Source organism: Rhinolophus ferrumequinum, chromosome 21 (assembly GCF_004115265.2).
Source record: "Rhinolophus ferrumequinum isolate MPI-CBG mRhiFer1 chromosome 21, mRhiFer1_v1.p, whole genome shotgun sequence".
Lineage (NCBI taxonomy): Eukaryota > Metazoa > Chordata > Mammalia > Chiroptera > Rhinolophidae > Rhinolophus > Rhinolophus ferrumequinum.
This window is the reverse complement of record NC_046304.1, coordinates 7942313-7969964: the sequence shown is the minus strand read 5'-3', so window position 1 is coordinate 7969964 and position 27652 is coordinate 7942313. Positions and strand designations below refer to the sequence as shown.

At 42.7% G+C, this 27652-nt stretch overlaps 1 protein-coding gene across 1 annotated transcript in view; it reads left to right on the top strand.

Moving 5' to 3' along the window:
* Positions 1 to 27652, top strand: part of DNAH9 (dynein axonemal heavy chain 9) — a 311767-nt gene that overhangs the window by 16966 nt on the left and 267149 nt on the right. The window contains exons 7-14 of the mRNA XM_033089991.1: positions 6914 to 7081; positions 9693 to 9809; positions 11409 to 11559; positions 14365 to 14479; positions 19233 to 19301; positions 20667 to 20793; positions 25006 to 25261; positions 26354 to 26595. Coding sequence (XP_032945882.1) covers positions 6914 to 7081; positions 9693 to 9809; positions 11409 to 11559; positions 14365 to 14479; positions 19233 to 19301; positions 20667 to 20793; positions 25006 to 25261; positions 26354 to 26595 — 1245 coding nt within the window. The remainder of the gene's footprint in view (positions 1 to 6913; positions 7082 to 9692; positions 9810 to 11408; positions 11560 to 14364; positions 14480 to 19232; positions 19302 to 20666; positions 20794 to 25005; positions 25262 to 26353; positions 26596 to 27652) is intronic.

Sequence of the window (27652 nt, the reverse complement as noted above, 5' to 3'; positions counted from 1 at the left end):
AAATTCAGGGTCAAATTCAAGATTCGGACAATAGCCAAGGAGACCTAGAAGGAATTAAAATCATGTTTCTAGCTATGATCAGCAGAGACTTGGGATGGTGAGAGCGATTGTGTTGGGAAGAGGCTGTAATGAGTGGTGCAAACTGTGGGATTCTGAGAATACGAGTATGAGATTGAATCTGTTCATTTCAGGTCAAAAACTTTGATCCATCACCACCATTCAACAGGCCCTGAGCTAGGCGCTGGGGATATAATGATGACTGAAATATGGTTTTACCTGTAAGAAGCCTGTGGACCAGTAGCCACAGCGCAGGAAAAGGTAGACAGACTAATGGAGGAGATCCAGGGATGGAAAGACAAAATCAGGGAACTCCAGTGAAGTGTATTGAATGCCACGATACTAGCAAAATTGGTGTGTTATTGGGAGCAAGAAAGAGGAATTCCCTAACCCAGTGGGGCTCTGAGAAAGTGGGAGGCACAAGAGGAAACACATTCACCAGGGAAAAAAGATGAGGAAGGGTACAGAGACCAAAAATGTGTAAGCGAGAAAGCCAGAAGCTAGCCCTTGTGGAAGGCACACCTTAAGTTCTTCATCGGGATCATGGAGAGTATAAATCATTGATACCTGGCTTTATCCTAAATGCCCGCTTTTTCTGCAGCTGTTTGCATCACAGCTCTTGATGCTCAGCCTCTTCTCCCCTCCTGCTTTACTCTATTCCTCTCATCTTCCGCATGGACCCCTCCACTGTTGTTTAGCCGAGGTGACAGACCTCCAGCTCCAACTGCCCCAGGCCTGGCTCACCAGGGTGGAATCACCACCGTTACCACCTTGCAGGCTCTCCAGCCCTGCAGAGCCCAGCTCAGAGATGACAGTAGGGCTGGGGCTTCAGGCCTTATGCACACATGCTAATGATGTGACTTTGCATATAGACAGGTATTCTAACATTAGGGCGCCTAATCTGCGGGGTATATTCAGTAAATATATGCAGCCCTGGCCACATCGCCCCAGAGTCATTACCCTCACAATAGTCGGCTCTCAGGCTGCTTTTTCTTTCTGAATCAAAGGCACAGACGCATGAAAAGCAGTTGCCCCAGTTTAATTAGAGGATGACTTGAATGTCACTAGCTCTCCATTTTCCTGCTACTTCCAATCTTACATTTTCCGTCCTTTGCTCTGGTTTACTTCCTTGTTCCTGGGCCCAATGCCACCATTTCTTTTCTCTACTGCTTTCCCTCCTTTTTCCTCTTCTTCTTTCTACTTGTCTCCTTTCCCCTTCTCTGTTTTCCAAGCTTTTTTCTTTTTTTCCATTTCCCTTGGCTCTTTGTTCACCCTGAATTTCCATGATTTTCCTTTTTCCCATGGCTGCTTCTCCCCTGTCCTATTATTTCCTCCCCTCTTTCATTTTTCATCCCCCAGTCCTTTGCTCAGCCTCATCTCCTTGGCCTCTGGCTGCCCCACCTCTTCCTATTCAGCTCAGTGCAGCGGGACGCGGGCTTATTGATCTTCTCCAAGCAGATTTCATGTAGCCCTTTAGTTAACATTCTGTGTATCTCTGTGATCGATGCCTTTTTGAAAGGGGATTAATCTGCTTCTCTCCAGCAAGAATTAGCATGAACCTAGCCTTATTCATCTTGTGGCCGCCGAGATGTGTGCAGCTGCAATTAATAGATGCACAAAGCCAAGTTAATAAAATGACATCAGTGCGTTTACCCTGTACATGCTCACGTCCAGGGTTATGCTGTGAAGGGCTGTTTTTTAATCTCCATGGTTCTCTCAAATCCTTCCCCCCCCTTATTTGTGTTGCTTTTTTCTTTTCTGTTTATGCACAAGAAAGTTTTGTTGTGCAGATCAACTGTTCCCCTCTGGGTGCCTGTTGAGATGAAGGCGGAAGCCGGGCTGGGGCATATTGCTGAGAAATTTTCAGCAGGTCTGCAGCATGTGGCGTTATTGCATTCTCAGGATAGCACCACCCACCTCCTCCTCAAAACGCGATACAGCTAACCTCTCAGAGCTAACCCTTGAGCAGAGAAAGGAAGAAGAGTAGAAAAACAAGGAACTAACATCTTTCAAGAGCCCATCTCATACCAGGCCTGCTTCCTTATAGTCGTCTTAAGAGCTAGGAGTCAGTACCCTTACTGTAACAAATGGGCACAGTTACACATGGCACATCATACACTTGCCCACTGTCACACGGCTCAAGGCCGTTTATCTGGGATTCGTACCCGGGAGCCTGTGATTGCCAGTAGCATCTTTCCAGCAAACTTGGCTGTCTCCCAGGGGGTTCTGCAAGTCTGCTTCCTGCCCTGCGTCCAGTTTGAGGGTCCTGAACTGCTTCTGTGGTTTTATTCTGCCCTTACACACTCTCTTCTGTCTTCACTCACTGTTTTTACCACATGATTTCTAGGTCTTCTTTTCTACATAAGTCATTTGGATAAAACTGTAATTCACATTCTATGAAAGGGACGTATTTGACTTCACAACTTACTAAGGAAATCCCAAAAGTATATAAAATCTTTGCAGTTTGAATGAACAGTCAAAAATCAAAGGGGCAAAGAGTCTTGCCTCTGTGTCTCCATTCTTTCCCTAACCCTGCCAGCTCACACAACACCCCCACCCATACACACTATCCACACACAGTACACGCACCGCACAGACACACTGTATACACACACTGCACAGATACACATACCACACACACTGCACACCACACATGCACTACACTTACTACACACCACGCACACCACATATAGACACACATATGCTCACAATGCCATGCACACATCACACACACACACCACACATACAACACACAGCACTCACATTATACAGATCACACATACTGCACAGACACGTACGTCACACACGTGTACACACCACACACATACTATACACACACCCCCACATCTCCATACCCCGCACCGTGCACACACATGCACCCCACACGCAGAGTTCATTTTTGTGCCATAATATTGTGGATGCTGCAGATCCCTATTTATGTTTCTGCCTACAGCCGCTTCCCTCCAAACAATGCAGTACGTAAGCAGCTTGGAGAGAGTGCTCATTTCTTTCATTATAAAATTTCTGTAAAGCTGTGATTCACTTGGAGGCAAAATGATTTCCTGCTGAGGCTTTATGCGAGGTGATTAGTAAGGAGATAGGTAATAAGCTGACCTAATATACACCGCGTTTTCCTGCTCTTTCTGCCACCTCCAGTCACTCCGCTGCCTCTTTTCATTCGGGCCTAATTGGGCAGGCTTCCCTTTCAGCCTTGCCTAAGTATGTGGTCACACAGGAAACCATTAGCTGCATAAGGTCAGTCGCTCTTGTAAGGTAAAGAAAACAGTCTTTTTCCCAATGACCTTTTGAGATTTTCATCTGTGAATGTCTGCTTTGTGCTCTCCCTTAATGAATTCTGAAGACGTTTCTTTTAAGATGGGCTGCATGACCTCACCTTCGAGAATGGGCTTGTGTTTGTGGGGCTTGCCATTATCCCCAAGTTTGATTCTCCAACGCAGGGGCCATAGCACAAATGGAAGACTCTCTCCCCACCCCATGAAAAATTGCACGGTTTTTCATAGGAATAGCACCAAGTTGGTCCAGTCAGCTGCCTGGAACGCCATGCTCTTTGTGGTACCTGGAAAGGAGCACTTGTTTATTAGCCGTTACACATCTCTTATCCACCAACCTGATCTAATCACATCAGAGTGATCAGAAGTAATTACAGTGGCTACTGTTTATTCAAGTGCCCCCAAGGCACGTTCCGTGTAACTCGGTAACCCCACAGCCAGTCAGGTGTTAGTGAACCCATTTGCAGGGTAGGGAAGTGACGTTTAGAAAAGTTGTGTCTTGTTTTAAGCCAAATAGCTGGTAAATGACAGGCTAGTGTTGTGTGAGCCAGGGTTTCTGGCCCTATGCGAGGCCCTTTCCACGGTGCTGTGTATCCTACCCCTGAAGTTGACATTTTCAGCCTGTATGTGACATAATGAATTTCACATCTTTACTACTGTGATGAATAAAAATGGATATGTAAAAAATATCATTTAAATCTCTTATTGGTTTAAATTGCCTTTTATCTGCTTTTTGAGACTTCTAAATAAACAATGAAAAGAGCTACATTTAAATATTTTAAGAATCAAGAATACAGTCACGGTCATAATGATAAATCTGTTTCTACGGTTGCAAAACAATTTCCCACCAGTTTCCGGAATCTTCTCTACAATACCTCTGATGGCAAACTTCTACTAAAATCCATCTGGAGATGGAAAGCGCACTCTCTCTCTTAGCAGCCCATTCTATAGTTAGACATTTCTAGGCATTAGATGGTTTTGTTTATTAAGTGGAACCACGTGAAATTGTTATTTTTTGTAGGTCAGATGGTCAAATATAAAAAATTTTATAAGTTCAACTTATAAGCTGAGGCTAAATCTGCCTCTCTGTCCTATTGGCTCATTTGCCTTCGTTCTGCCCTCAGAGTAGGACCAAGTGCAAGGTTCTGCCTTGCACGTAACCAAGGCCCTCAAACATTTAAAATCACAGTTTAGCCTTACTTTGTAATTCTCTTCTCTTGTCTAATTTTCCTTATTTTCTCAGTTGCTCCTGAGTCCCTGGTTCCTAGATTGTCTACCACCCTGTTACCTTCTCCTGGAGGTGCTGTAGCTAAGTCAAAGGTCAAAGTGTATATTCATTCATTCAACAAATATTTCTCAGCATCCAGGACTCTTCCACGGACTGAAGATACAGTGGTACCTCAGGGGCATTGACAACCTACTAAGAAAGGTGGACAACAAATAAACAAGTAATATAATCCCAAGTAGTATATTATAATTCCAGAGCATGATAAGAGCTCTGAAGAAAGCTTAAGCAGGGCAAGGGGAGAGAGAGTGCAGGGGAATGGTAGAGTGAAGGTTGAGGACACTTACAATAGTGAAATAAGAAAAGGTCTAGGACCTTGAGTTGAATCCCAAATAAATGTGTTGTCCATCATGTTTCTGTTAAATAAAGCAATGTAAATATCCATTGTTTTCAGTGACCAGAGTTTCCCCAAATATAGAATGATTAAATAAATATTTATCTACTACCTATGATTAACCTGTTAGATTGGAGATGAAACACCTACCAGTGACCACCCAAGACCATGCTTCAAGTATTCTTGAGAAATAAAATAGTGTAACAAAATTATCATCTAGTTTTCTGTTGTAATCAAACATATCAAGATGCATCTGTCTTTTAAAATGGTTTGAGAGTATTTCCTAAATATTGAAATTGACATCCACGGAATTATGAAAATGAGTACCCAGGTGACATTCCACAGCACAAATACATTTCCCCTATAACATGGATTACAACTAAGGACTTGTTGAATGGTTTGAAGTACTGCTTAAGTCAATTTCATTTAAGTCTACTTCATTTCTATTTTCTTCCCAGCGTATAAAGTTGAATGTGTTTTAACATAAAGACTGCCCCGTTTCCCACCATGGGTGTCAAGACCCCCTGCTTCAGGTGTATGTCTGTCTGTCTTTCCTTGGTTGGTTCTTTCCACTTCTCTCCTCTCCTACTTCAGCTACTTGCTGACAGCTATGCCTGAACATAGCTGAGCAAAAAAGCGTTGTTAGATAGTTGTCCAAGGCTGTGTCGGTGCCCTCCTGCAACGTGGAGAAGGTCAGCCACTTATCACCACTTCTCAATGCCTCTGTCACTGCTGCTGGAATTGGTGTTCCAGCAAGACAAAGGGGTCGGGCAGCCTTCTGCTGCCTGATGGGTCAACCCATAACAGTGGCCACTGGCAGTGGGAATTTCCTGGAATGGAACCAGGACCGGCTGTGTTTTTAGCATCATGACTTAGTGTTCCTTCTTCTTGCCCTTTGACCTTCCTCAGAGGAGAAGATCCTCTCCCAGGGATCCACACCAAATGTTTGCCAAAGTCACAGAAAGGTAACTAACTGTTATCTCCCTCACTGAAGAGGTATGTGCACAGATTGGAAGTTGTAACGGGAAGAATGTCTCGGTTTGGAGATTTTGTGGTTTCAGACCAGTGTTCAAGAGAGAAATACTACCATCTGTCATGTTAGGTGGGTTCTGGAGGCTTATGTTTTACTGGATATGAAGCGGCTTCTGTGGACTTGGGAGGGGCTCCTCCCCAAGGCTCTGGGTTGTGTTATCTGTCACTTACTTCTGAGCACAGCTGGGGCACTGTAATACCAACAACAGCAACAGTAATACCCACTTACTCGGTATTTACTGTGTGCTGGGTACTGGTCTAAATCCTAAGCTTGCATCAATGTATTTATCTCTCATTATTGTTATTCAATTACAATGAAGAAACTCAACACAGAGATGTCAAGTAATTGTCAACTGTCACCCAGCTGGCCACATGCTATACGGTACCGCGCATGCCTGGCAAGAACACCCAACAGATTTATTTTCTTGGCAGAAATTGCTCGGGATGTCGGTGTCATCCCCTGGGCTTGTCCTCAGGACTATTTAGAGGATCTGCTTTCCTGTCAGTGTCTCCTAAGATAGCTGCCATTCTAGAACCAGATAACACGGTCCATTTGAAATTGATTTTTTAAAAAAATTAGCAGTAAAGCCACCAATCATGTAAATAATATTGTTATTATTGTATACTTTATTATTTATTAAAGAACACAGAAAGAGGCTGAAGCACAAATTTGGTCTTTTTTTTGTTTATGTGAATTTTATTTATCTGTACTTTGCTTTATGATTGAGTTTAACCAAAATTTATTTATACCAACCTAATCTAATAATAAGGTTACAACATGAAACCAGGCTTCACATTTTCCTAAGCAACCACCACCTCGTGTGATTTCCAGCTCTCCCCGTACTAATTTGAGTGTTCTCCGCTGTTGTTATCATAATCATTATTATTTTGCTCTTTTGTGAATTGTCCCTGTAGGATCTTCTGAAGACAGCTTTGGATTTCCACAAACTGGAAAAGCTTGAGTTTAGTGGCATCAGAGGGAATGCCCTGAGTCAGCAGGTCCAGCAAATATACGATGAATTTCAAGAGATGTACAAGGTCTTCTCAGAGTCTTCCTATGACTGCCTGGACCCCGAAAGCACGGTAGGGCTTGGAACGGCTGACTTGAAAGTTTTGTCTCTTTCTCAGATGCCTCTCACCGTAGAATCTGTGTATTTACTTGCACGTTCCCTGTGCGTTTCCTTTGGCTCTGTGGTCCCAGTGGTTTTATGAAGGGAGACCCACTCCTAATTATTCTCTGTGTTAGGAGGAAGATCAGGGAGGTTCCTTTCCAACTGCTAACTCCTCCAGCCTGATGATACCCAGGATTTCAGAGATGCTGAGATGGATATGGGATGATGGTGGAGGCTATGGCTAGCCTGCATCTTCCAAAGCTTTAAGCTTCGAGCAGAGACTGCCACATGAAGACCAGACACACTTGGACAGAATTTTATTAGTGGCTTGGAGGTGGGGTGGATAAGTGAAGCAGTAGCCTAGCTTTTCTGATCTGAGTCTGGTTTCCAAGAGAGTACTCAGGATGAAGGAAAAGCTAGAGATGTATTTTCCATGATCGGGACAAGAGCTGACGTCTTTTTAAAAAAATTTTATGAAATTTATTGGAGTGACATTGGTTAGTAAAATTATATAGGTTTCAAGTGTACAGTTCTATAATACATCATCTATATATCACATTGTGTGTTCCCCACCCAGAATCAGTTCTCCTTCCATCACCATATATTTGACCCCCTTTTCCCTCATTTACTACCTCCCTCCCCTCTTACCCTCTGGTAACCACTAAACTGTTGTCTGTGTCTATGAGTTTTTGTTTGTCTTGTTCATTTGTTGCTTTCAGTTTTATATCCTACATATGAATGAAATATGGTTCTTGACTTTTTCTGACTCGTTTTGTTTAGCATGAAAATCTCAAGATCCATCCATGTTGTTGCAAATGGCAGTATTTCATCTTTTTTATGGCCGAGTAATATTCCATTGTATATTTGTACCACGTCTTCTTTATTCAATCATCTGTCGAAGGACAGTTTGGTTATTTCTATCTCTTGGCCACTGTGAATAATGCTACAATGAACACAGGATACACATATCTTTATGGATAAATGTTTTCCAATTTTGGGGATAGATACCCAGAAGAGGGATTGCTGGGCCATATGGTAATTCTATTCTTAATTTTTTGAGAAACCTTCATACTGCTTTCCATAGTGGCTGTACCTATTTACATTCCCACCAGCAATGTATGAGGTTTCCTTTTTCTCCACAACTTCTCCAGACACTTGTTATTACTTGTCTTGTTGATAATAACCATTCTAACAGGTGTGCGGTGATATCACATTGTGGTTTTGATTTGCATTTCCCTAATAGCTAGTGAAGTTGTACCTATAGCCCAGGAAAGCTGAGACCTGTGAGTGCAAGCTCACAGAAGACAAAAAGAAGAAAAAGGGTCCTACAGAAACCGGGAATGGAGTTCCTTGTATAGGGAATGGCTCATTACTGGAGGAGGAATTTTAAGAGTACATGAGGGAAAAGGAGAAATAAATTAGAGCAGAAATCTGCTCTGAGTACTTTCAGATATCTAGAGAAATCTTAGCAAACCCAGGGAGATACTGCTTTCTAAAAATTCCATTAGTCAAGAGTAGGAAAATAAAAAGAAGGTGGACTACAGTGCAGAGTATATTCCATGTACCGTGTTTCCCCGAAAATAAGACCTAACTGGAAAATAAGCCCCAGCATGATTTTTCAGGATGACATCCCCTGAACATAAGCCCTACTGCGTCTTTTGCAGCAAAAATTAATATAAGACCGGGTCTTATTTTCGGGGAAACATGGTATTTGCTAATGTATGATAGAACAAAACCCTATGCACAGGGCAACATTCTGTCTTGTTAATGTGGTTGGGTTTGGGAAGAACTACGCGATGGTTTTCTACTTTTCTTTGTGTTTTTATAAGAATACATATTACTATTGTAAAGCAATAATGACAAATAATAATAATTCCACAAATTAGAGATTTGAATTAACAAAGTTTCTCTGAAAATTGCCACATTCTGAGGGGAACACACTTTCGATTTCCAGATGAAATGCAATAATTGGGACATATACTAAAAAATAAATTCATTGTTTGAAGTTTAAATTTAGATGCATGTCCTGTATTTTTATTTGCTAAGTTTGGCAGCCTCAGGAACAATGGCTAGCTGCTGTCTTAACCAATTAAAGTGTACTTAGAAGCAATAGTGTGCATTAGTTTAATTCACTTGCTTTCCTCCTAATGGTTAGATTCCTTTGGTTACACTGAAAAAATAGGATTTTGACTTGAAGGAGGAAGGAAAATAGATGATGGAGTAACCCCCTTACCGGGGCTGCTGCTGTGGAGGTGGCTTTCGGGGTGGCATTCGTGGCACTGTGGATGATAGAAAATGGGCTTCAGAGGGCAGCAGAGGGGGCACAAAGAGGGACGTTAAAGGGTGCCAACCTCAATATTTGACTCTACCATTTTACCTAGAGTGTCTAGGAAAAGGAAATGCTGCGATAATAGAGTAACTGTCTACACGAATAAAAACTAAGTCATGCCAGGGTGAATTTTGGAAAATGAAAATAAATCTTTGGTGTAACAGATGCAAGTACAAAGGTTAGTGGTAAAAAACATAGTGGGACTGGCTGTCAGAAAATCATGTTTTTCTAAGTGTTTGCAATGTCTCTTCAGGAATTTGAAAATGATGTCTCTGAATTTAACCAGAGAGTAGAAGATCTTGACCGAAGACTGGGCACTGTCTTTATTCAAGCCTTTGATGACGCAGCTGATTTGAAGCACGCCTTTAAGGTTTGTGCAAGGAGAGCGGGAGCCATCCCCGTGCTCGCTTCTCCCCCACCCTCAGCAGAGGAGGGCAGGGATACTCTTGCAACTGTTTTGTTCCTGCAGATATTAATTGTTCTTATTAGTCTAGTAGAGAGAGACAAAGGAGTGTGTAGGATTGGGCTTCTCACATTGGTTCCTAATGCTTTTCTGAAAACATGACGTAACAATACTTTTCAAAAGAGTTTCTTCTGGAATGTATCCTTTGAGCCTTATCAATAGGGTACCCATTAAGAGTGAAGAAATCTACTGTGGTGACCATCCTGAAACCATGGTTCTGTAATACCATGGCTGTTTAACCACTACTGTCAGGATGGTTCAAGCGAAGTAAACCACCTACTAGGTAGCTGGCTATAGGATTCAAGTACAAGCAACTAGAATAAGAAGATATGTGCCCTTGACCTGTATTGCCCAGATTAGATGGTATGATGATATGGAGAATGTTTAGGATGATGAGTAGATAAATGGCTGAGAATTCTGAGTTGTGAGACATGAAGACTTAGTAGAGTATGATAGATCTTCTGTAAACTATGAAGAAACTTAATCTGCAGAGCCTTAAAGGTTAGAACCAGAACTAATCGGTGGAAATTGCAAGGAGGCAGATTGGGGCTCAGTAGAGGAAAGAGGTTTCTGTCAAAGCTATTTAAAGATGGAATGGACTTCTTTGAGAAGTTGTTAAGTTTCCAGTCACTGAAAATGTCCAAACATAGACTGAAATCTATGCTATTCTAGAATATTGGGTAACCCAATTTGCCATGCTTCATTAGCCATTGAATACATACACCGAGTTCAATAAGACCGGGTCTTATATTAATTTTTGCTCCAAAAGACGCATTAGGGCTTATGTTGAGGAGATGTCATCCTGAAAAATCATGCTAGGGCTTATTTTCTGGTTAGGTCTTATGTTTGGGGAAACATGGTATATATATATATATATATATATATATATATAATCTATATAATATACAGATATTATATATATATATATATATATATATATATATATATATGACCTTTAATGAATACCTGCCATTCCATAACTCTTATAGGAAGACTATTTGGATTTCTCTCTCCAAGCATTTGAACTGATTCCAGAAATTAGTTCAAGAATTAATTCTCTCCACAATTTCTTTTCTTGATCTCACTCTCAAATTTTAGCCTTCCAAATTCTCGCCAACATCTAGCCCACTTAGCTTCCTTTTTTCTTCTTTATCTTCACCCTCCTTCTTTGTTTTAGTTCTTTTTATGGTCTTTTAAAATGTACATCAGCTGAAGCTTTCTGGCATCTTTAAGTTTTCTCTTTGTTTTACCCTTTATCCAGATTCTATGTCCCATGAGGGCTTGATAGGTAATTCAGCAGATGGGAATCTTACTTCTTTAGAAGCAAAAGAGAGAGGGAGCAGACTATGAATATCTACCTGTTAATAATTAGTGATCCGGTTGCACAATAACAATTTTTTGACCTTCTAACCTTGCTAGGCATATGGGGAAAAAGCCAAGAAACGAGATTTATGTCACCTTAGAAATGTTGAATTGTTCCTCTTTTTTTTCCCGCCTCTTCTGCAGCTGCTAGACATAGCAGGAAGCCTCCTGGAAAGACCACTGGTAGCACGGGATGCATCTGCCAAGTACCTGGGGCTCATCCAAATGTTCAACACAGACCTGGATGCAGTGAGGATAATCTATAATCAGCACGTGCAGGAGGAGGCTGAACTTGGTAGGCTGGTTGCCGGGGGATTTGGATAGGGGAGTTCTCCTGGGAAGGGGGAACTCACTCCTTAAATCTCCACTATGGATCTATGACATTCTCTAAGAAAAGGAAGAACAACCTTCTTGCTTGATATCCCAGACCCTCTTGGCTGATTGTAGAGTTCCCTGAGCTGTGCATTTCCCTGTATCTGGGGCTGAGATTGGCAGGACGACCCAGAGCAGTGAGGTCTTGACTGCCTCTGGTCAGTGGAGACGTTAGCATAATGTATGAGTTGATTCTCCATCAGTGTTGCCACACTGATTAATCTTCACCATATTTAAATTTCACAATAGATTTTTACATGCCTGAGAAAAGTTTCTGACCCCTTCCAATGCCATGGCAACCACAGCAGGAGCCTGACAAAGGGCGGTGCCATGCCCCCATGTAATGTCTCCATTTTTTATTGCAATTCTTAGACGCAATTGAACACAAGTTCAGTTCAACTTTACAGACATTTCTTGAGTCTTTTCTATATGCAGGACATATCTGTGGGCACGATATGCCCAGGCAGGCCAGGGTGAGGGATACACTACATAATATTAAAAGGTGGTTCTTCAAGGAACACACCAGGTATGAATAGTGACATAGCAGAATGTAAGTAGTCCCTGGCTTGAGTTATAAAGAACTGTAACAAAGTAATATGAACTGGGACTGGGGTTTTCCAGGGAGGGTTTGTGGAGAAGGTGGCCCTGAGCCCAGCCCTGAATGTGGAGAGATTGCCAGCCAGGGAGAAGAGGCAAAGACCTCTGAAGAAGCAAAGACAGTTGAGTATATAGGTACCAGTTGGATCGCCTGTAGCCGAGTAAGGTGTATGGAGAGAGATTAGGTCAGCTATGGAGTTTGGGACCAGACTGTGAAGTGCTCTGCTGCCATTTTAAGAATCTGGAATTCATTATTCAGGCAGTAGGAAAATTTCCAAGGTTTTTAAGTAATGGAGTAGCAGGACCACTATGTCTGTAAAACGGTTTCATACTGAGGTCATTAAGAATTGCTTCCACGTAGGAAGTCATTTCCAGAAAATCTGTTGGCCTCAGCTTTTTTTTCTTTTTTCTTTTTTTAAATTTTTTACTGGGTAACAGTGTGTTTTTCCCAGGACCCATCAGCTCCAAGTCAAGTCGTTGTCTTCAATCTAGTTGTGGAGGGTGCAGCTCACTGGCCCATGTGGGAATCGAACTGGCAACCTTGTTGTTAAGAGCACACGCTCTAACCAACTGAGCTAACTGGCCGCCCCTGGCCTCAGTTTTATGTAGGACCATCCTCATGACATCTTCCAGTCAGATACAGAATTTGGAAACTCCGATACGTTCAGAGAGCATATTAGTTTTCTATTGCTGTATAACTAGTTATCGCAACCTTAGTGGCTTACGTAACAGTTATCCTTTAGCTTACAGTTTGTAGGCCAGCAGCCCCTCGGTTCTCCACTCAGAGTATCACAAGGCTGATACCGGGGATGGGCTGGGCTGACTTCTTATCTAGAGGCTCTGGGAGAAAGAAATCCATGTCTGAGCTCATTCTTGTTGGCAGAATCCAGTTCCTTGTGACTGTAGAACTGAGGTCTCCGTTTCCTTGTTGGCTGACAGCTGGGGGCCACTGTGACCGGAAGCCACTCCCATCCCTTGCCCTGTGGGAAGGCCAGGTAGCTGCCTCCATCATCAAGCCAGTGATGACACATTGAATCCTTCTCATGCTTCAAATCCCCGACTTTTCCTTCTGCCACAAACCAGAGAAAACTCTGCTCTGAAAACGCCCCCCTGAATAAGTCAGGCCCACCCAGGATCATCACCCTGTTGCCATGTAACGTAACACCGTCACCAGAGTGATATTTCATCCTATTCACAGTTTTCACCCACACTTAGAGAGGAGAGGATTATGCAGGGGTGAGAGCCATTTGGTGTTGTCTCAGAATTCTGTCTCCTGTAGGTCTGGGCCGAGTGTAAGACGTCGGGAAGTAGTAGAGTCCACAGTAAATTAAAGGAAGCGTGACCACTATTTGGCTCCAGTTGCTGGTCCCAAGTGGTGGCTGATTTTTTTTCAGATCTTCCAATTTTCCCAAGGAAGCTGGAAACTGATTTTTTGAAAACGAAATCTCCTAATTTTTAAATTTTGACAGCTAATTATAAGCCAACAAACCTACTGTATGGAATAAAGTAAGAAATCCAGGCTGTGCTAACTCTGGTAAGATGCTTCATAATCCATGTGGCCTGTCTCGTTCATAATTGTATTGAATTCTCAGAAACCATGGAAGTTACTAAGCAGGGAAGGTATTATTCCCATTTTATAGATAAAAAGCTGAGGCCTGCAGTGATTGAGTTGTGTAAGGCAGTGTTTCTCAACCCTGACTGTACAGTTAGGATCATCTTGAGAGCTCTTAAAAAAATACAGATGACTGAGCCCCACCCAGACCAATTAAGTCAGAATGGGGAGGGCAGGGCCCAGACATCAGTGTTTTTTAAAGAGCCCCCAGGTGATGCTGATGTGCAGCCAGGTTGATAGTCACTGGTGTGAAATCAGAAAGCCAGTGAGTGGCAGAGCCGGACTGGGACCCCCATCCTCTGACACTGTTTAATGTTCTCCCCGAGCTCACTCTTACTCCTTAGCAGAACGCAGTGGTCTCCCGAGAACTCCCCGTCTATCTTGGTGTGAGCACAGGGCAACTGTACCACGTGGAGGTAGAGGAGGCAAAAAGCAGAGTAACTGGCAGGAGGTGTTTTGGGGGGACAGCGGGCTGAGGGGCTTGGGCCTCGCCTCATTCTGGCTGTGCTGTGTCCCCAGGGTTCTCCTCAGTGTACAAGAACATGCCCTGTGTGGCTGGAGGTCTGCGCTGGGCGCAGGACCTGAGGTACCGCATCCAGGGTCCCTTTGCTGACTTCAGACGCATCGCACATCCGTGAGTATCTCACTCCCGAAAGTTAGATTTGTTTTAGGCTTCTGCTCCAGCTCTGTTGTAGAAATGCAACTCACCGAAAGCACGAAAATCATCCTCATTTCTTTCCAGGTCCAGCAATCACCCAGTGTTTTCGTCTGGGCTGCTATAACAGAATACCATAGAGTGGATGGCTTATAAACATTAGAAATTTATATCTCACAGCTCTGGAGGCTGGGAACAAGGTCAAGGTGCTGGCAGATTCAGTGTCTGGCGAGAGCCCACTTTCTGCTTGATAGACGGCTGTCTCTTGCTGTGTCTTCACATGGCAGAAAGAGCAGGAGAGCTCCATGGAGTCTCTTCCTATGAGGGCGCCAATCCCATTCATGAGGGCTCCACCCTCATGATCTAATCACCTCCCAGAGGCCCCACCTCCTAATACCATCACCCTGGGGGTTAGGATTCCAACATATGCATTTGGGGGAGGGAATAAAAACATTCAGTCCATAGCAACCAGATGCCTATTGGCCAAGCAGTCACGAGATGCATACATGTGGGCTGACTAGTGGGCCCCTCGCTGTTAAATGAGACTTGATGGACAACAGGCTGACTCCTTTTGCTCCATGAGATTCATTTCTGGAGGAAAATGAGTAAGAGTTTTCAAGCTCTGTTGAGTTCTTCCCCATGTCTCCCTCTGACACAATGTCTCTTTGCTGCTGAGGCTGCTGGAAAATAACGGAACCCCGTGTTTCCTAAAGTGTGATGTAAGGACCTCGTGCATTAAAATGCCCTGTGCACTTGTTAAAATGCAGATTCCTAGGCCTCACTCTCACCTACTGAATCCAAATCTGGGTGCCTGAATTTGTTTCCTCTGCAAGCTCCCCCTGTGATTCTGATGGTGACCAAGTTTGGAAACCACTGGCCTGCCTCACAGCTGATTCTGGAAGCCAAGCTAGTTACGGAGCAGCTTGGCTGCTGGAAGTAAGAGAGAAGAGCTGTTTGCAATGTCATGTTCAGGATACTGCCTAGGGAATGCTCTGGAACTCTCTTTTTAAAGACTGGTCTTGTTGAAAGCACTTGGCTTTGGAAACCACAGCAGAAACAAAGGTGTCAAAGTCTGGACATAGGTATCACAGGTTTTTCGGAGCTAGAAAGGGCCTGAGAGACCTTTGGGCAAGACTGAACACTTTCATATGTGAAAAGATGCTCAACGTCACGAATCATCAGGCAAATGCCAATCAAAACCACAGTGAGATATCCCCTCACACCTATTAGAATGCCCATCACACAAAAGACAATAAATAACAAGTATTGGTGAAGATGTGTAGAAAGGGTATTGTCTTGTGCACTGTTGGTGGGATTGTAAATTGGGGTAGCTACCCCAGAAAACAGTATGGAGGTTTCTCGAAAATTTAAAAATAGAGCAATTCCACTTCTGGATATTTATCTGAAGGAAAATAAATCACTATGTTGAAGAGAGGTCTGTACCCCCAAGTTCATAGCAGCAATTTTTTACAATAGCCAAGACAATGGAAACAACCTGAGTGTTCACTGATGGATGATTAGATAAACAAAATGTGGTATATACACAATGGAATATTACTCAGCCATTAAAAAAGACTGAAATCCTGCCATTTGCAACATGGATGGACCTTAAGGGCGTGATGTTAAGTGAAATAAGTCAGACAGAGAAAGGCAAAAACTGTATAATCTCACTTATATGTGGAATCTGAAAAAAAAAAAACTCATAGAAAAAGAGATCAGATTTGTGGTTATCTGGTTACCAGAGGCAAGGAGTGGAAGAAATGGATGAAGGTTTTCAAAAGTTACAAACTTGCAGTTATAAGATAAATAAATACTAGGTGTGTAATGTACAACATAATGACTATAGTTAACACTGCTGTATGGTATATTTGGAAGTTGTTAAGTGAATAGATCCTAAAAGCTCCCATCACAAGGAAAACAACAATTTTTCTTTTTTGTTTTTATATCTATATGAGATAATAGATGTTAACTACACTAATTGCCGTAATCATTTCACAATATATATGTCAAGTCATTATGCTGTACACCTTAAATTTATGCAGTGCTGTAAAGCAATTATATCTCAATAAAACTGGGGACAAATTTATGAAGAAGACTAAACACTTTCAGAGGCAAGGAAGATGATACAAGACAACCAGGATGGGGCCTACAGGGAATGTCTACCGCAGCATCCAGTCTTGCCAAGCAGAAAAGCGGACTCGGCGTGAGAAATCTCCTGACTGTTGGAGAGAAGCTGAAAATCTAGATTTTTATATGAAACACCCAACTTTAAAATTAGCAAGTATTGCATTTTTTTCCTCAAACTCCACACAGATCAAACACACATGCCTGTGGATCAGGTCTGCCCAGTGGGCAGTCTGTTTGCAGCCTCTGCTCTGGTCTGAGCAAGCTCTTTATTTTTCAGATGGAAAAACAATGGAGGCAAACAAGTGAGGTGACATGCCTAAAGTTCTAGAGGGAGCCAAGGAAAGAACTGGAAGTCTGGGTCTCAGAGCTCGTAGCCCAGAGCATGACCAAGGTACCCCCAGCCAGAGGAAGTTTGGCCCCAAGTACAGCTGAGCCTTCATCTTCTCAAACATGCCCCCGCCCCCGCAAACCAGGAGGGAGAAGACACGTGAACGCAGCTGGGGGGAGGGTGGCAGGGCTGCTGCTAGGAATGTGGACTGAGGTAGCTGTTGTATCGTAGTTTCTGTTCCCCAGAAGCGGACTCTGAGACAGGAATTGATAGGGATGCTGTTGGGAACAGCACGTGTGAGGAGCGGGGGGGGGGGGGGGGGGGGAGAGGCAGATGGAGCAGCTGAGCTGCTATACAGTCGATGTAGTCGCAAGGAGGCCTCGGCCCGTCCTCTGGGGAACTCTGGCCTTGCAGGGCTGACTGGTCTTTGTACCCCACATCAGCTCCTCGGTGGATGTGGGCTGTCTGGGGCAGGGGCGTGGCCTTGGGAAAGACTGCTCTGTTTGGCTGAGACTGTTCCCAAAGAGGGAGGAAGCCTTGTTCACCAGCAGCCAACATCCCTGGCCGATTAAGGGGTGAGGAGTGGTAAGAGCGCCTGGTCTGAAAGAAGATGCCAGGGGTACCCCATCATGTCCTCTCCAATTCCCACGGAAATTCCAATTGTTTTTAAAAAATTCAAAACTGTATTGTGCCCTGTAATATATATTTGTTGGTTTTTAAAAATGTTTTAGCTTCCTCACCATGAAATGAAGTAGAATCTCCAGGGAGTTTCATGACACTTATTCCTGTGACTTCTCAAACCCTGTGAGTGACTGTCACAGGCCTGTGTGTAGAAGCCCCTCTCTCCACTGCGTGTGTCCCGTGCCCTTGAGTGGCTCCAGCTGACTGTTGGCCACCGTGTGAATGAGCCAGGTCCACGTGTCCTGTCCTCAACAGCCCTGCTCAGCTCCTGTAGACTCATGCCTGTGGCTTCTGTTATGGAGTCTATCCATCTCATATTTAGTCTTCTTTTCTTCCTGCTGCCTTCTGTTTCTCCCAGCATAACTGTCTGTCTTCTGGCCTCCTTCTTTTCCGCATGTGAAACTGAGATCCGGCATAGGAGGCTTGCAGAAATCCCACAGCTTGTGAAGGGAGGGCCAGGCGCGAGCCCACTGGATGGACCCGAAGCCCTTTCTACTTGTTGCTGCCTCACAGAAGGATCTGCTCCTTCCCCACGAAAGGGATCTGAGCAACTGGAAATCCAGTGCTTTCTCTGCAGGCATGAGGCTTACATTGACATCTCGGGGATCTTGTAAAGAAACCCTGTGCTGGTTTAAAATACAAATGGATCTTAAAGAATCTTTGCAATAAGCTGCCTCATTCTGCTAGCAGAACAAAAAGAGGCTCTCCAACACAGTTAGTGTGAAGGTTTCTGAAAATTGCAGATATGTCACCAATTTTCCCAGGACCTGGACTCTCATTTTGTGTTGCAAAGGAATGTCCAAGCCAGGAAGCAAGTGTGGGTGATGGTCCTTGGGCCACACTCTGCTCACATCCCTCTGTGGTCCTCACCCTTCCTGTGGAAGCCTACGAGTGTGACTATGAGTGTGAGCGTGTGTATGTGTACTCGTATGTGCATGTGTGTGCATTGTGTGTACGCACGTTTGGAGGCATGAGATGTGGGAGGGAACCTCATGTAAACATATCAATGAGTAATGAGTAACAGGTCTTCTGATAACGTGCCCTAGATGGATTTCAGAGAAGGGGGAATAAATATATAACAATATCTGTGTGTATGTGTGTGTATACACACACACACACACACGTTGTTATATAAACATATAAAACACTGTTTTATATATATTATATACTTTTTGTTATGTTACAATGTATAATATCATATATAGTGTTTTTTCTTATATGCAGAAAACTATCGCACTTAGAATTTTTATTTCATGTCTCCATTTCCCTTTTATTCAGGTCTTTGAAGGACTTCATTTACCAGTGCTTGACTGGCTGGGTTAGGGTGAAGGGGCTGGTGGAGCCATGGTGGGAAAGGTTCTGCCATCCCTATTGCGTGTGGGGCTGGCTGCATTTCAGGAAGTGCAGACGCCCTCTAGTGGCCCATGGACGATATTCATGAAGAAGAACGCAGGCTCCTTGAGGGGCATTTGGAAACCAGCCCAAGAAGTTACTCAATCTCTTCTTTATAGGCTGCAGTTTGTTATTCAGATCATTATTTTGACTTCTAATCTTATTCTACTTTGATGCCATTTTCTTTCTCTTTTGGATGGATAGTTGCATGGAATCTACTGAAGGAAAGCGAATGATACAAAAATATGAAGATATGCTCTCATTGCTGGAAAAGTAAGCAGCGTCTGGGATTGTGTTATTTGCGAATTTCGTAACCCCCCCACCCCCAGGACCTTTTGCAGTCCTGAGTTTGAGCAGATTCCTCAGTGGCTGTGAAATGTCACTCCGTGTTTTATGTTAGAACCTCGGGATCTATGAGTACAGTTCTTCTGGGTTACAAACACAGGATCTCTGGGGAATGCAGTTCCAGTGTAGTTTTGCTGAGAGCATGAACTCGGCACAGCTAGAAGTGGGCACTCCTCATGGCACTTCGAGATCAGTGTCACAGAAAATTGCAGCAGCTGCTCACTAAGCAGAAGGCAACAGTGCGTGCAGTGCAAAGAGGAAATACGTTTTAACGATATTTCCTGTATCTTTTTATGGCGAAAGCGTAAGAATGAAAATTTCACATGGGTTCATTGTACCTGCTGTAAAGCTGCAGTACGTCTTTTGGGGGTGCAGGGTGTAGTACCACACTGCCCCCAGTGTTACCACATCCGATAATGTCACCACATTCCCTGGATGAAAAGCCTTTCAATGCCTGCCATCGTCTCCTTAACATACGGTACAAGCCTCCACTGGCCTTTGCTTCCCTACCAGCCTGGATACCTGCCCCTCTGGCCTCAGGTGTTCCCAGCACACAGTCAGCTGTTTCTCACCTGCACCCTTTGGCTGTGGTGTTGCTTTTGCCAGGAGCACTCGTTCCGCTTTCATTGTCCAACCTCTGCTCATCCTCTGAAACTCAGTCAAGCATCACTTCGGCAGCGCCTCTTCCATGAAACCTCCCTGGCCTTCTCCTTGTCTATCACCTTCGCCCCCTCTCCCACACATCCCGGCCATTAGATGCCTAAGGCCTGGCGCATCTCTCTAAGATTGTGCTTGCTGCATTCTCTGCTCACCTGCACTCACCATGGGGTGTTGAGTCATCACGTTATCCCCTAAGCAGAGCATTCAGTGTGTAATGACTGAATGACAAATGTCCGTGACCTATGAGAAGATTAACATGAAAGGAAATCTTTCCCAATAGCTTCTTCTGACATTTACTGAGACTAATCACCACTTCCTTTATTGCCCAAAAAGTTCACATGGACCCTCTCTTTCTACTCTCCTCTGATTTAATAAGTTATGCCATCTTTAGAAATGAGGGGTTACCTACAGGAGCTGCCATGCTGGCTGAGTCAATGATTTTGACTTAAGAATGTAGTCAGGTATTTTACTAGTAGCATCTTCAGTTCGGTAGACAGATAGATATAGATATAGATATAGATATAGATATAGATATGGATAGACAATGTTATCTGTATCTTCAGTTAATTATCACTAGGAATTTGGAAGCTGGGAGGGTGCTTATGAAATGGCTGTTGTTTCTCATTCTTGCAGGTATGAGACGGGACTTTATGAGGGCTGGTGTCAGACGGTATCAGAGAAGTCACAGTACAATCTTTCCCGGCCGCTTCTGAAACGTGACCCAGAGACCAAGCAGATTACAGTCAACTTTAACCCACAGGTAAGTGAAGCAACAGTCATTTCCTATTGGGTTCCTGAAGAGTTTTCTTTAACTTTAGTGATTTCAAAGGCAAAGAGGCTTTTTTATAAGCATCTGCAAAAGCTGCTCAAAAGAATTTATAGTCTGGGTTTCATTTTGGGGCTGAATCCTGCAGTGTAGTGTTTTCTTAACTTGTGCAGTGTTTACATTTTTCTCCAGGGTTGGCCGATATATTTGCTTTGATTTTGCACAACAGAAAATATTTCAAAGTATTTTTTAAACTTGCATACGATAACAGCTTTATTATGTACTTGACTTCATATACAAAGTTCAAATGATATTATACTTAAGATTAACTCACCAAAAAGTTTAAATATTGTATTATAGATATGCACTATTTGAAATTCCAGAAGGCATTTAAACAAGATATTGCTACCCATCTTTGGACAGGTAGAAGAATACATTACTGACCATTTCGTACCAAACAGCTGACTAGGCTTACTTTGAATGTGTGCTATACGAGTCCATGAAGGCTGTGGACTAGATACTGGAGGAGGGCTAACCAAGTGTAAGACCTGGTCCCTGCTCTCAAGGAGCCTGCAGGTAGCTGGGAGCTAGAATGTCAACTTGTAGAAATCTGTCTTTATGAGATGGCATATGATAAATCTCAATGGGAGTAGCTTTGGAAATAAGACTCTAGGTTAGTGATTCTCAACCAAGGCAAGTTTCCCCCTGCAGACATTTTTGGTTGTCACAGAGGGCCTGGGTGCCAATAGCATAGAGTGGGTAGATAGCATGGAGGCTGCTAAACTTTCTACAAGGCACAGGATGGTGCCCTACAACAAAGAGCTGTTTTTGTCTGAAAATGTGGGTTGCTCTACAGTTGAGAAACCCTTCTCTAGAGGATCAAAAGGGTGGATGACCAGTGTGGATTGTGGCAGCCATGGAAAGCTTAATGCTGGTGAAGACAATAATTGAAAGTTAGCATATTTGGGAAATATTACACCATTTAGCTAAAAAAAAAGGATTGGCCATACTGAGCTGAAAGCTGTCACCTACTACTTACTGTCCTGATGGCATGTCCTCCAGGAATGCAGTATAGAGGCAGTTGAAAACTGAGCTGATAGCATATTGGTGCCTTTGGAGAAAGCCGCAATTTAAGTAGAACATCAATTCCGACTGAAATAAAAATCAGCAAAGAAGTTGAAGGATCAAGTTCTTTAGTTTGGTGAGACACGAGTGTGTCATTTAGCTCATTTCACTCATCGGAATAATTTTATCAGCTTGCACTGTCAGCAGTGTTGGACATTAAATATCCAAAGAGATGAGTTTCTGGCTTACCAACTGGGTCATCATCTAGATGTTATAATTACAGCAATTACACCCTGGGTATAAGACAGTACTGAGGATTGACTGTTCTTCTGTATACTCCAAGAGCAAGGACTTTATCTGCCTCAATGTGCAACACACAGTAGGCGCTTTAAAGATGATTGTAAGTGATAGAAGGGAAAGAAAGGAGAAGAAAGAAGTGAGAGAAGAAAAGAAAAAGAGAAGGGATAAACACCTAAATTATAACGAGTCGGGGAAGACAACTACAAACACAAGTCAAGAATAGCTGCAGCTATTCCACTTCCAGCTTCTAGTAAGTGGAAATAGCGATGGTAGTAAGAATGAACAGTAATACATACGAGGTCTGACAATTAAGTTCGTGAACTCATCCTAGAAAAGGTGCTACACACCTCATTACTGAATATCACCACAGTCACCTTCAAAGTACTCCCTTTGGGAAGCTATGTACCGACGCCAGCACCTAGTCCACCCTTCAAGCAATTTTGGAACTCTTTTTCTGGAATGGCCATCAGAGCTGTCGTTGTATTACCCTTGATATCCTTCATGTCATCAAAATGTCTTCCTTTCAGTATCTCCTTTATCTTTGGGTAAAGAAAGAAGTCATTGGGGGCCAGATCAGGTGAGTAGGGAGGGTGTTCCAATATAGTTATTTGTTTACTGGCTAAAAACTCCCTCACAGACAGTGCCATGTGAGCTGGTACATTGTCGTGATGCAAGAGCCATGAATTGTTGGAGAAAAGTTCAGGTCGTCTAACTTTTTCATGCAGCCTTCTCAGCACTTCCAAATAGTGAACTTGGTTAACTGTTTGTCCAGTTGGCACAAACTCATAATGAATCATTCCTCTGATATCAAAAAAGCTTAGCAACATCGTTGCAGCAAGTTCTCGAACTTGATTATAAGACCTCGTACATCATTCTGAGGGACATGATCAGAGTTTGCCCCTTTGGGACCAGAATAAGAATTGTATGGGGAAAAATTTATATATAATTTATTTAAATTATTTAAATGTCTGGTTGTTGGACATTTAAAATATTTTTCTGCTATTATCAATATGTATTTCATTGATTCTGAGATCACATTTTTTTTCTTATCTCTGAAAGTGACATATTTGTAATTTAAAAATGACATTTTTTCTTTCTTCCTTAGTTGGACATATAATATTAGTTTGGTGCAAAAGTAATTGCGGCTTAAAAGGTTAAAAATAATTGCAAAAACCACAATTACTTTTGCACCAACCTAATAATAGTGATCCCTGCCATCATTGGCATCTTGCAGTGAGATAAAATGTGGTATAAATAATGTTACAATAAATATCTTTCGTTATTGTTGCACTTATCCTTGGTTATTTCTTTGCAATAATGCCTAGAAATTGGGATTGCTGGGCTAAAGGGTGCTCCCATTTTGAGACTTTTCATGTATATTTTCAATTTGTTCTTCAGAAAGATGGAATTTAGTCATTCTCCTGCCAGGAAGATATTCATTTCTTCTAACCACTTCCAGCTTGTTGAACTAGAAAACATGTAATATCTCAGCATTGTTTTAATTTGCGTTTGTTTGACCACTAGTGAAGTAGAACTTTTTCGTCTGTTCATTGGCTGCTTATATTTCTTTTTCTGTGAATTCCTTGTTCATGTCCTTTTGAGTGGAAGTGTCCTCTTTTCTTGTGAATTTGTTAGAATATTTAGGAAATATTTGGCAGACGTTAAGAAACGTGTTACAAATGTTTTTACCAGTTGAAGTATGCAATTTTAGTATGTGTATACTATTTTATGCATATAAATTTTATCTTCTGTGGTTGTATGTTCAGAATGGCCTTCTCTACCTCATTATTATATAAATAGCTCCACATTTTCTCTTATTTTTTGTTTTCATTTCTCACATTTAAATTTTTTAATATCTCTCTTGAACTTATTTCAAAATAAACTAGGAGGCTGAGGTCATGTCCCTGCCAACTGGTTAGCATTTGTCTTAATCCTGAGTCGGGTTTGCTGGGTGACAGGAAGAGCTGGCCCAGAGCCACTTGGAAGCAGAACTGGGAGCCCAAGTGTCTCGATAAGCAGGAAGGAGATGGGGAATGGAGAGAGGAGGCAGGGAAGAATCTATGGCCTGTTTTGTCACACGTACCTACCACATCAGTCTCTGTAGGTTCAGAGGTAAACACGATGGATAAGAAGAGATGATGAGCAGGGTGCTTCGAAACCCTGCCAGAGGCCTCTCTGTCTTCTCCCTGGACCACATCTGCTTGGCTTCTCACTTCTGCAGTTGCTGCTAAATTCAGCGCTCCACAGATGTTCATAGAGGCCTGGGTGGTTTCCAGCTCCTGATCTCCTAGTACATTAAAACACAAAGACATGCCAGCACAGTGCTCTTTCAAATGATTATATGTAACAGGGGTGTGCAATGGGCACCTTCTCTCAATCCTGTTAGTTCTATGACTGTGCGAATGACCTCATTTGGAGAGACGACCGGAAGTCTAAATTTGAGATTTCTCATGTGTGCGGGTGGCCCAGATCAGATGATACCACCACCCCTTGATGGGAACTGGCTCCGTCAGCATAAGCCTCTCATGTCATCAGTCACATGTCCTAAAGCATCAAGGCCGAGCCCTCTCCTGCTGTCACTGATGTCTCCTTTCTCAGGTTTTCCACGGCTTGCTCTTTGTGATTTATGGAGTCGGTTAACCTTGCTGCTTTCTAATTCACCTTCCTTCTGCCTTATACTCCACTTCCCTTCTCTGGAACTTGATTTAAGGAACGGTAGGAGCAGAAGTTAAGAAGGGACCCAGAGGGCCTTTGGGTCCCCTGGGGTTTTTCAGTCCTTCCAATATTGCCGCTATTCACTGCCCCTGAACTACAGCCACTTACGTCAATTCTTTCCTCCAGCTGATTTCAGTGATGAAAGAAATGAGTTATCTTCAACCCAGGCAGATGAACCACATCCCTGAGACAGCAGCAGCCATGTTCTCCTCCAGGGAATTCTATCGGCAGCTTGTTGCCAATTTGGAGTTGATGGCAAATTGGTACAACAAGGTTATGAAAACTCTGCTAGAGGTGGAATTTCCCTTAGTGGAGAAAGAGCTGCAGAATATCGATCTCGGCCTGAGAGCTGCAGAGGAGACTCTGAACTGGAAAACAGAAGGTAACAGGGCACCACCTGGACTGTGGGGAAAAGGTTGAGAGTCAAGATTCTAATAAAGTTGGTAGACCCTCAAATGATTCCCCTGTGATCTGGTTTGTGTTTGAAACACCAGTCTATCCTCTCAGACATATATCCAAAGCAGAGAAGGCAAGGAGGGTTGGTATTCCTCTTCTTCCTTCTCTTTGTGTATAATGAGTAGATTTAGAAAACTTTTCTGCCACGCACTAGGGGAGGGTCAGAGGTTGCATGAGATCTCCCACAGTCTCCAGCATATATTGGGTGCTCCATGAAGGAGGATTTTTATTATCACTGTTACTTAATTTTCTTAACTAGACTATAAACATCTTAAATGAGGAACTATGCATTTGCTTCTCTTGTAGCCTCCATTTCTATTCAATAAACTTTCATTGATGGATTAACGTATGTGGGGTACTCTGGGAGGGACTGAGGGGAGACTATGAGAGATGAGGTGTACGAGACATGGCCCCTACCCTCAAAGAGTTCACATTTAGTGGGGACAACAGACCTTATGTACAACATAAATCATAACAAGACATGCTCTGATAAAGAGTTAAAATATGCTATCACAGATTTAAAAATAAAGTGTGATGCATCACAGGGGAAGGAGATTGATTTGCATTAGGGTCCTCAAAAGAGTTAAAGTTTGAATAGAAGGTTACAGCCAACTCACGGAAGTCTTGGAATGCCGTATTAAACAAGTTAGAACTATATTTCACATACAAGAGGGAATGATCTTTTCAACATTTAGTACAGTGAAAGTGCCTAAAAATAAGATTCATTAACCCAAATAAAGTCACTAGTTGCACTGGTATGCCCAGCAAATGTATGAACTTTTGTGTGCTTGGTAGGTAAGTAGTACTTGTTTCTTTCTTTTCCTCCATAATCAGGGTTATGCTAAGAGTTGGCTTTATTATACAACGAGGAAGAAAGAGACTGAATATAATGAAGTAACCTGTGCAGAAAAGTCTTATAAACCCCATGGGTATCAAATCCTTATCTTTCATGGCAACTAGACCTTTAGCTATGCCACTGTCAGCTATTTCAATTAATTCTGTTTCTTTTGGGGAGCAGGCATTTGGGATTATGTCAGTCAAATCACCAACAGTATTCGTGATCTTGAACAAAGAATTCAGAAAACTAAAGACAATGTGGAAGAGATTCAAAACATCATGAAAACATGGGTGTCCTCCAATATTAAGAGAAAAGATGGAAGAAAGGAAGGCCTTCTTTCCATGGATGATCAGCATGATCGAATGGAAAAATATTATAGTGGCATCAAAGAATCTGGCCTTAAGATTCATGCCCTCGTTCAGGTAATAACCAGCCTCTCAGTCACCCATACCAGGAGTATAGAGAAAGCATCAAGAAGTGTGTTTGGGTGCCAGAAGTGATTTGGAAATTAGAACATAGTCAATAGATAGTCAGAAGACATAGTCAATAGATGCTGTGTCTTCTGCAGTCAGAGATAGATGTTTATACTGATAGCAAAAGAACTAAAGCTAATAGGTAGGGAGAGTGAAAAGTCACATTCTAGCATCAGTGTGTCAAAATGAATACTATCTTAATGGTCAAATACTATCATCACACGACTTAAGTCCCACACCAAACCCCAGGGCGGGGAGGGGGAGAAGAGGACAGAATCCTTTCTCTATTGCCCTGACCACCCCCAACTTGCCCACACAACCTAGTATGGACCTCCACCATCGTCTTCATTAACCTAGCACTGTAGAGCCTGAAGAGACGAGAGATTCCCATGCTCGTTTCCTTTACTGCATTTGATAAGGAGAAGACACAACGCAGAGTGCTGCACTTAATGCAGTAAGGCTCTGCCCTGCATTGTGGTCAGGGCAACCTTAGGGCTCAAAAGACTGAACGGTGGAAAAGAGCAATAAATGGCTTCCAGGTAGCCACGCTGCAGTTTTGACAGGTTGATCTGACATGCTCAAAGTCAGGCATGAAATACAGCTGTTATTTTGGGGTTGTCTATGGTTTGAAGTACAGTGATGTACTTTTGACTTCTAGTTCATTAATTTCTGTTCTTTATTATTTCTTTCTTTGTAGCTAATTTGGGGTTAATTTGCTCATTTTTTTCCTAGCCCATAAGAGTAGAAGCTTAGGTAGTATGTTAAGGCTTTATTCCTTGCTAATACAAGCATTTGATGACATACATTTCCCCCTTAGCAGTGCTTTACTTGCATTCCACAAATTTGATCTGCCTCATTTTCATTATCATTCAGTTTTATTTTTTCTCTTGTGATTTCTTTAACTCGGTGCTCATTTAGAAGTATATTGTTTAATTTCCACATACTTGGGGCTTCTCTGGATATCTTAATAAAATTGGTATCTAATTTAATTCCATTGTGGTCCAGA